General features: G+C 35.0%; 1 protein-coding gene across 2 annotated transcripts; it reads left to right on the plus strand.

Annotated features, from left to right (window-relative positions):
* The first annotated feature begins 4,329 nt into the window (after positions 1-4,329).
* LOC124401523 (intestine-specific homeobox) lies at positions 4,330-8,280 on the plus strand. 2 transcript variants are annotated; one of them, XM_046873906.1, is made up of 4 exons: positions 4,330-4,597; positions 5,078-5,229; positions 5,535-5,660; positions 5,907-8,280. In XM_046873906.1, the coding sequence occupies exons 1-4, from the start codon at positions 4,363-4,365 to the stop codon at positions 6,066-6,068; spliced, it is 675 nt and encodes a 224-aa protein (XP_046729862.1). In that variant the 5' UTR covers positions 4,330-4,362; the 3' UTR covers positions 6,069-8,280. The 2 variants fall into 2 exon arrangements, with proteins under 2 accessions (XP_046729862.1, XP_046729863.1); XM_046873907.1 differs by having other exon boundaries at positions 5,910-8,280.
* Positions 8,281-10,628: the final 2,348 nt, after the last annotated feature.

Consider the following 10,628-nt stretch of genomic DNA (forward strand, 5'->3'; position numbering starts at 1 on the left):
CTAAAATAGGTCAAGGCTGAATTTCGTGAACCTTTACTAAAATTGGTGAGTGTATATAAAAAGAGCAAAACACAGATTTACAATTGTTGAAAATGGATGAACAACTAGGAAACGAACATGGTCAAGAGCCAAGAATAAGGATGCATGCTGGAAGGGTCAGGAGGCAAAATAGAGGAAGAGGAAGAAGAGGTCAGAGTCATAGACACATTTGAGTTGAAATTAGAGCCACTATTGTGGACCATTTTGTCAATCATGGCCTTACAATAGCTGAGGCTGGTCGGAGGGTACAGCCGAATATTAGAAGATCAACTGTGTCTTCAATAATCCATATAGTATGTGTGTGTGTATACATTCTTTAACACATCTAAGTATAAATGTATTGCATTAGTGCATTTTTTCCACACAGGACTGCAGGATTACCTCATAGGGGTGGCAGAGGTACACCCCAAAAAGATTATTGATAAAACGCGCTGCTGTAGCTGACGTGAAAGCACGCTTAACACAGTAACGTGGTGAGGTAGTAATGCAATGACTGAGGCAGATTTTAAAAGAGATGAGCTAATGGTCTGAAATAGCTTCAGACTGTGGAATTATGACTAAGTTTTTTATTTTTAATCCAAATGTTAACAACAAATCAAGAGTGTGTCCACCACTATGAGTGGGTCCTATAACATTCTGATTAATTCCAACTGAATCTAGAATGGACACAACTGCTGCTCTTAAGGAGTCTTCCTGATTATCAAAATGAATATTAAAGTCACCAACAATTAATGCCGAGTCCAAGGAAGTAGCTAAATCTGTGATGAAATCTGCAAATTCTACGAGAAAATCAGAGTAGGGCCCTGGGGGTCTATAAATAATAAATAATAATGCTTTTGGACACTGAATATTTTATGCTGGTGTAAAGAACTTAAAATGTTTTACATTTGTGTTGTCTTTTGTGTGACGTTTAGATTATTATTCTAAATAGCTGCAACTCCGCCTCCTCTGCCATTTAGACAGGGTTGGTGTATGTAACTATACCCAGGAGGACTCGCTTCATTCAATGCTACATATTCATTCAGTTTAATCCACGTTTCTGTCAAACGTTATTTTTAACTCCTGGTCCGTAATAATTTCGTCTATAGTAAGCGCTTTTGATGTGAGAGATCTAATATTCAGCAATCCTATCTTTAGATCAGAGGTGCTGGCTTTGCATTCAGTCCTATTTATTTTAATGTTAATCAGGTTACTAAAACAGACTTTCTGAGAATTCCTATATTCTGGTTTCGCTCGGGGGACAGACACAGTCTCAATTTCGTGGATCCTGATTGTCTGTCTGTCTGCTCCCTGGCCTTGGCTCTAGACAGTCACTTATTACCTAGTGCTGTTCTGAGACTATGACCTATACTGCAAGAAATGAGAGCAGCACCCGAGTGGGATGGACACCGTCCCGCCCTAACAGGCCAGCCTTGCCTTCAAACATGCTCCATTTAGGCAGTTCTGCCTAAGAAGTGTTTCCTATGTTTACCTTTTGGAATTTTAATTTGTGTCTTTTTATTTTCTATCACAATGACATTATATTGTCATTTTTTTTGTCAGTCCACTAGTAAAGAAAAATTTTAAAGTGTGAATTCTGTCCAGTCTCTTGCAATCAATATTCCACATACAGTAATGTGTAAATTTGTGCTGTTAAAATTCATAGTTGCCACTTAGAAGAAATTCAGCCTCATGCATTTTCAATACTTGTAATCCAAAACATAGTTTACATCAGGAAATACTCAAATAAAGCATTGTCATATTGAAAAAAATGAAAAAAACATTTTGACTATTTTGTTTGTAAACAATGATAAAAAAAGCACTTGTTATTTTGATGGCAATGATATGTTCATTGACACAAATAATTACTTTTGAGAGAAGAACTAAGGATTTTGATTAAAAAACAGGCTTTTGCAAGAAATCCGATGTATTGTGCTGTTTGTACACATTGTTTTGAGAAAGCACTTACTGGTTTGCAAATCTTAAGGATGATTCAAGAAATGCTCCAAAGCAACTGAAAAAAACTGTAATCAAAAATGCAATCAAATAAGAAAAAATGTGCTGCTGAAACATCGTCATACTGACAACATGACTAAACATTTTGATGATTTTGTTTGTGAACAATGAAAAAGGGACTTTTCATTCTAATGGGAATGAGATGTTCACTGACACAAATACTTGAAGCGGGGAAAATAAGTATTTGACACATCAGCATTTTTATCAGTAAGGGGATTTCTAAGTGGGCTATTGACACAAAATTTTCACAAGATGTAGCCTTCAAGCCAAATATTGAATTCATACAAAGAAATCAGAACATTTAAGTATAAAAGTTGAGTCATAATAAATTAAGTGAAATGACACAGGGAATAAGTATTGAACACATGAAGATAACAAGGTACAAAATGGCATAGAAAGCCAGGAGATCACCTGAAATCTGTCAGTATTGAGAGAGAAACCCTGCCCCCTATCAGTACTAATTGATATCAGCTGCTTTAGTCCTAATTGATGGCCTATAAAGGCTTCTCATTACCCAGGAGGCACACAGGAAAAAAGCAAAGAACTCTCTCAAGATCTTCGTAATCTTATCGTTGAAAAGCATTTTGATGGGAATGGGTTTAGGTGCATTTCCAGAATGCTGAATGTTCCTGTGAGCACTGTGGGGGCCATTACCCAGAAATGGAAAGATCATCAGTTCACCATAAACCACGACCAGGTGCTCCAGGTAAGATCCCTGTCCGAGTAGTCCAAAGAATAATTAGAAGAGTTCACCAAGAGCCAAGAACCACTCGGGCAGAACTTCAGGAAGACCTTGCATCAGCAGGTACTGTTGTTTCAAAGAAAATTATAAGCAATGCACCGAACCGCCATGGCATCCATGCACGCTCACCACGCAAAATGGAACTTTTTGGCAGTCATTCTACACACCATGTTTGGAGAAGGAATGGCACTGCCCACCACCCCAAGAACACCATACCAACAGTTAAGTTTGGGGTGGAAGCATCATGGTTTGGGGCTTTTCAGCAAGGGGTACTGGCAGACATCATATTATTGAAGGCAGGATGAATAGAGAAATGTACCGGGACATTCTGGATAAAAGTCTGCTGCCATCTACCAGAAAGCTAAAAATGAAAAGAGGGTGGACATTTCAGCAAGACAATGATCCCAAACACAAGGCCAAGGAAACAATGAAGTGGTTTTAAAGAAAGAAAACCAATTTGCTTGAATGGCCCAATCACCTGACCTAAATCCCATAGAAAATCTATGGAGAGAACTAAAGATCAAAGTTCATAAAAGAGGCCCAAGGAACCTTCAAGATTTAAAGACAATTTGTTTGGAAGAATGGGCCAGGATCACTTCTGAGCAATGCAGACGACTGGTCTTTCCATACAAGAGGTGTCTAGAAGCTGTAATCACCAACAAAGGCTTTTCTACAAAGTATTAAATAAAGTGTGTTTAATACTTATTCCCTGTGTCATTTCACTTTATTTATTATGACTCAACTTGTATACTTAAATGTTCTCATTTCTTTGTATGAATTCAATATATGGCTTGATGGCTACATCTGGTGGAAATTTTGTGTCAATAGCCCACTTAGAAATCCCTTTACTGATAAAAATTGATGATGTGTCAAATACTTATTTTCCCCGCTGTACTTTTGAGCGATGAACTAAGTATTTTGAGAAAAGTACAGGCTTTTGCAAGAAATCCAAGGTTTTGTGCTGTTTGTACACATTGTTTTGAGAAATGAACTTACTGCTTTGCAAATATAATGGATGATTCGAGAAAATGCTCCAAAGCAGCTGAGAAAAACTGTAAGTCAGACTTTTTTTCAACCCAGACTGTGTTACAAAATAAGACTCACTGCATGCAAGTGCCTGAAAATCTGAATCACTTTTAAATTAAGCTTGAGGCATCTTGGCTTGTTCTTTGGCTCACTCAATGTTCCATGTTTCTGGTAACCTTAGTTCAGGCAGATTTCTGCAGTGTCTTTCCTCATGGCTAAATGCTGATTGGGTTATTGAATCAATCTCTTTTTAACAGATAGTGAAATAGCACAAGCAATAAAAAGTAGACTTAATCATTAAGCTTTACCTCCCAGGTTGACATAAAACATTAATATGACGATAAACAATAATTGAGAAGTCCCTGAAGACTGGAGACACTTTATACTACAGAATAATCCTGTGTCAATGCGGATTTATAGGGTTTGTTAAAGAGTAAACCCCCTGCCCCTCCTACTTGGAGTCCTAATGATCTTTTGACACACTCCCAATGCTTTCAGTCTTTGATCGGCACAAGAGCAATTGTTACTTTTCTTCCTTGGTCACTTGGTGAATTTCAAAAATGGGGGAAATGCTAACTGTGGAAGCTACGACTGGACAACATAATGAGAGGTTATTTTCACAACAAAAGGACTCATCAGGCACACCTGCCCCATTCCTGTCACACTCTATTGAAGATATATTAAAAAGACCATCCTTTTTGGCTGAAAGGGGAATGCAGAAGATTGATGGTAACATGTCAGAAGATATTTGGACAACCAATGGAAAGCATGATCTCAAATCTAGCCATTACACAGGTGATCTTTTCCTGAAACTGTATAATATATTTCAATATACCTTTTTTACTTCATACCAGTAAACTGTTTAATTTATCTGTTTATATGTTATATTATTATTATTATTATTGTTATATTATTATTATTATTATTATTATTAAGCATAATATATTACTTATATATTTCTTTCTAACTCGTACATCAATTTCTCATCATTATTACAGTTTGGGAATTCCAATTACAGAGGTGTTTGGGCAACAGGAACACTAGAACTACTATAGCACATAGTCTAACTACTAATATTTTGCATTATACCTGCAGACTACATTAATTATATCATGTTTAGTGCTGGGGATTAATTGTTAGAGTCTTAAATGACAGATTGAAATGTCTGAAGATTGAAAATGGCCAAAAATCCAACTAGCTGGTAGATTTCTTAATATTCTTTAAAGTTGTTTTTTTTTTCTTGATGTTTTTTAACATCTTTGTTTTCTTGCAAAGTGTGTCAGCTGGGTCACAGAAGAGTACGGGCCACGTTCACAGCTGATCAGCTTGAGGAACTGGAAAGAGTTTTTCAATACACTCATTACCCAGATGTTCATACCAGAGACTGGCTTGCCGCACATACCCATTTGTCCGAGGGGAGAGTTCAAGTAAGTCTAGACTGCAGCAAGGCATAACTTTTTCTGTCACACTAGAATTGCGAGTTTAGTTATGTCGAATAGATGTAGATCAGAATTGGACAATTAATTGTAATTGTATAGTAGCCTTTATTTTGCTTATAGTTGATTTTCTTTGTTTTTATGTGTCTTAGTGTTACTATTACACTAGTAGTGAGCTATTGAGTAGTAAGTCCTAGTGAACTATTAGATTACATTGTTTTATTAAAATTACATTTCTGTGTGATATTTGATTTAACCATTCACATATATGGTGCAATTATGTACTGGATATCCAGATCTGGTTCCAGAACAGAAGAGCCAAGTGGAGACGGACTAAAATGCTGGAAAGAAACAGAATCCAGTTGGAGAGTACCACAAGCAGATGCATACACTCTCCCAAAACGTCCTGTTTCTTTACACAAGTAAGCATTCTACTTTACCTGTTTAGATTAGTGCTGCTTGTATTTTACTACCAAAAGACAATTATTCCAATTTAGTGAAGGTTTTTTTAGAGTTTCATTGTGTGTAATATTTTAATGGTGCTTTTGTGCATTTCATGGTTTAAACATTTTTACTATTCAAAGTGTATTTATGATCATTTATGTTGTATATTTACTTTTATATGATTTGCCTGCTATTATTGTGGTTACTCTCTGACTCCTCACCAGAAGCATCACCTGCCTGCATCATTTTACCCTCCTGTTCATGTGTCTGAGATCTGCACCCGAGAGCTGTACCCCGTTATTGGGTCTCATCAGTTCCATGGGCTACCATACCAGCCATGGTTCTCAAACTATAGACTTCATCATGCCCACACACACAGCAAGTGAATGTAACTTCATTTATTTTCCTGCTTTATTAGAATGTTATGCAAAGTCAATATTGAGATATAGAAATATATGAATTTTATTATGTGTGTGTGTGTGTGTGTGTGTGTGTGTGTGTGTGTGTGTGTGTGTGTGTGTGTGTGTGTTTTCAGCTGAAAAATGACTTGATTAATCATATAAAAGTTTTTTGTAAAGTTAATCTAAATAATATGGCAGATTTTATTGTGTTGGAGTGTATGTGCACGTGTGTACTAGTGTGTGTTAATTTGTGTTGAAATGTTTGTTTGTGTCTCTGCTGGTGCGTGCGTGTGCGTGCGTGCGTGTGTGTGCGTGTTAATTTGTGTTGAAATGTTTGTTTGTGTCTCTGCTAGTGTGTGTGCGTGCGTGCATGCGTGCATGCATGCGTGTGTGTTTGCGTGTGTGTGTACAGGCAATTCACTGGCAAAAGTGGCAAATCTCTAAGGACTATAAGAAAGCAATTATGGCTGATGTATCAGATGAACCAAGTATACTTATATCTTCAGCCAAAAATGTCCATTGATGCCTATTGCTTCTTCATTTTCTTCTGCTCTTCTTGTTCTTCTATTTAGTTTTTTTCAGTAGAAGTAGTTTTCCACATTGATTTTGTTGTTGACATTTCCAATTATATCTGGATTGGTTTATTGCCCCTCTAATAAAGTGGCTTATCTTAATATGCGTAGGTCATGATAAGGTGATGATTAAAGCATATGGCACATTCACTTTACAACTAAACCATAACTTATTTTAGAAACGAGCAAGTTGAAAAGGAGTGAACAATAACAAAAGCATCATAATTATCAGAAAAGAAGCATAATCTGTTTCTGCATGACAAGGTTTAGTTGTTGCAAAGAGAATCAGGCTACATACCAATCAGTTCCTTGTCCACATTTTTTTGGATTTCTAATTTTGTTGTGGTAGTGAGATTAAGACATGGAATAAAATATCTGGGTTTTTTTAGTAAAAATGTATATGTCTTACTTGAATGATTCCTCTGAAAATGTAAATTAATACAGCAAATTAAAGCTTATGTCTTTGGTTTACAGTGAATTCCTCCACCCAGGTCAATACTTGATGGTTAATATCTGGCTCTGTCTCTGAAATATGTTTTCCAGACAGATATGAGCAGACAAAACTAAACTGATTGGACCATTTTCTCAAAGAACTAAACAGAAGCAAGGAAGCTGGAACATAACTTTTTAGATGAAAATATATCTCCATATTTGAGATATATGTAAATATCATAGTACACTAAGATGAGTAACTGAGATCTTGCTTTGAAAATTTGACATTGCAGATTATACTAAACAGCCTCTGACATATGTAAAGCAGTTAGAAGGGACTACAACTAAAAGGATTTAGAAAAATGGGCTGGAGTATGGTACTAATTAATGACTTTATAAAACTCTGGGGTGAAGACCAAGGAGTAATTTGGTCAAGATTTAGAAAAATGATGAAAGTAACTTCAGAGATTCTTTCAGTAGAATATTTGAGCTACATGACTTTCCCTACTTTACATTATCTGTCAGCAAGTGGAATGTAATGGATTTTTTTTCAAATGAATATAAAGATTATAAATACATTTATATTTAGATATTTCATGTGCAGTCTATGTGGTTGAGGAAGTCAACACCTGAGGTAAATTTTATTGATACCAAACATTTACTATTATTAATTACTTTACACATTACACTGAAATTTACACTGAAACTGTAAGCCAGTGTGTCAAACTGGACCAGGCCAAAGGGTGTATGTGTTTTTATAACTGTGGTCTTACCTTGACATTATTACTCTTGTGTTCAACTTTTCACCTCAGCCTTATCAACATTTATAACTAACTGACACCAGAATGAACTCGTGTTTATTACCGTGTTATATTATCGTGTATTACCTCGTGTTTATCAGTCCTTATGGCATTAAAATGCATGGAACAAGACTTGACTGTGGTTCAGCTAGAAGTTATAGTTATTTCCACATAAGCACTTCTAGTCTATTTTTATTATTATTGTTAAATATGTGAACACACTTTATTAAAACGTTACATAACACAAAACATCAATATTCATGACCATTGTCACACCATCACCTACAGCCTTTCTAAACGAAAAAGTGTCACAAATCAATATATTGTTTTATGTGTATGTCTAAAAAAGGGTGGTTGTAACCTGTTGGTTACTGTTGTAACCAAGACTTTGGTCTACATAATCCATGACTCAAAAGGTTGTAAAAAATAAACTTAAATATGTGTTTTATGGACCTCTCTCGACATCCCTACAATTGTGTTTTCACTAATCATGTATAAACTTTATCTCAAAAACACAAAAATGTACATGCACACATATTATTGTAGCAGAATTCGCGAATAAGCATTTTGTCATTAAGATGTTATAGGTAACTGAAAATAAGAACAATTTTCAACAGATGTCAAGCGTCTCCATTATCTAAAAAGATCAGATCCATCAGATCTGGTTGAGACAAAGTACTCGGAAAGTCGGTGACTAATACTTGTCTGTAATTTAATAAAAGTCACCCACACCTCATTACACAGTTACATCAGCATTTACACTGCATAAACACACATTCTTTCTGTATTATATTTGGAAAGTTTTTTGCAAAAACACCAGTACTGAAAAGCCTGGGAGGGTTATTATTTCATATGAACTCCTTGATTAATATATTAGATTAGATTAGATTAGATTCGATTCAACTTTATTGTCATTACACATGTACAAGTACAAGGCAACGAAATGCAGTTTTGGTCTAACCAGAGTGCAATAACAGCAAGTGCAGGATATATAGTTTTTACATGAATTTACATAGTTAAATCAAATGAAATATAGACTATAAACAGTAATTTAAAGATGTATATGTACTATAAATGTAGTATACAGATGAATATATATGTACTAAAAACATAATATACAGATTAATATATATATATATATATATATATATATATATATATATATATATATATATATATATATATATATATATATATATATATGTACTATGAATATAATTACAGATGAATATGAATATATATGTACAATGAACAATAATATACAGATGAATATATATGTATTGTGAACATGATATACAGATGCCTATTACTATACACAGAGAATGGGTATATATACAGTGGTGATAAGTTAATGGTGAGCAGCAATACAAAAAAGAGCAGTGTGCAAATGAGCAAAGGTTTGTGTAAACAGTCCGAGCAATAACAAAGTGTGAGGTGAGAAATTATCAGTGTCTTGGTGAGCATAAGTTTTGTTCAGACAGTCCATTAGCAAAGTGACGGATTGTGAGGTGTGGGGGGAAATCATTACAGGGTAATTCACCTGATTAGGGTGCTGTTACAATGATCTGACATTTCCGAACAAATATGTAAAACCAAGATAAGAAGACATTTTAAACTCTGGTAGTGTTATGTTGTGTGCATGCTTCAGGATATTAAAATATCGTTTAAAACATTGCTTATCTTAGCAATTATCACTGCACTTATAATATAACACTTTTAAATATAATGCTTAAAACCTTCAGTCATAAATGATAAGTTCTGAAAAATTTAAATTTTAGTAATTTCAAAATGCACTCAACCCTGTTACCTGAACATGTCTGTCCCAAAATATTTTAAATATGCTACAAGCCACAAGTGTAACAGGCAAGTCTAATAAAACCCACAATCTGAATTTCCTAAACATCATGGGCAGAAGAAAAATTACCTTACCATGTCTATTTTCCTTAGTTTTCAATGATGGACAAGGCCACTTTAACTGCAACACCCTTTTACCCCACCTTTAGTTAATGTGTTAATTTGTTCTTTAAACTGCACTTTTGATATTTTTATTATATATTCATTAAAAATATTATTATTTTATTAACTAATCATTAAAGTGGATCTACAAGTATAGGTCTATTTATGATTATTTTATTGATGTTTAGGGACAAACCATGGTTTTAGTAAAAGACTTCTGTCACTAAACTAAATGTTTGTTCTTTTTTTAAGTTATTATAAAACTTAAAGTATTAAACTAACTATACTGTTTTCCTCTTATTTTACTTAAATTACCCAACTTGGTTAAACATACTGAGGTCTGCACACAAGAACCCAAAGTAGATTTTGGACTCATCAATTAATTAATTAATTCAGTCATTCAGTCTGCTCATAAATTCATTTATTCATTGAATTAATGTATGCATATATTTGTAAACCGTTCAGTTTCCTCCACTCTTTCATCCCTGTGACAAAAGGACAGAAGGTGAGAGGACGGGAGGATGAAGGGATGAGAGGATGAGAGAATGAGGGGGTGAGAAGATGAGTGGATAGGAGGATAAGGGGCTAAGAGGATGAAAGTATGTGAGGATGAGGTGATGAGAGAATGACTGGGTGGGAGGAGGAGAGGGTAAGAAGATTAGTGGATTTGAGGATGAGGGGTGAGAGGATTAGTGGATTGGAGGATGAGGGGGTGAGATGATGATGGATAGGAGGATGAGGGGTAAGAGGATGAAAGGATGTGAGGATGAGGTGATGAGAGAATG

The sequence above is a fragment of the Silurus meridionalis genome, chromosome 18, assembly GCF_014805685.1.
Source record: "Silurus meridionalis isolate SWU-2019-XX chromosome 18, ASM1480568v1, whole genome shotgun sequence".
Taxonomy (NCBI): domain Eukaryota; kingdom Metazoa; phylum Chordata; class Actinopteri; order Siluriformes; family Siluridae; genus Silurus; species Silurus meridionalis.

Excerpts from the sequence above, each read along its gene's own strand:
- LOC124401523 (XM_046873906.1), top strand. The coding sequence starts at position 4,363 with ATGGGGGAAATGCTAACTGTGGAAGCTACGACTGGACAACATAATGAG. Across the intron at positions 4,598-5,077 it reads CAAATCTAGCCATTACACAG|TGTGTCAGCTGGGTCACAGA; the intron begins GTGATCTTTTCC and ends TTTCTTGCAAAG. Across the intron at positions 5,661-5,906 it reads CGTCCTGTTTCTTTACACAA|AAGCATCACCTGCCTGCATC; the intron begins GTAAGCATTCTA and ends ACTCCTCACCAG.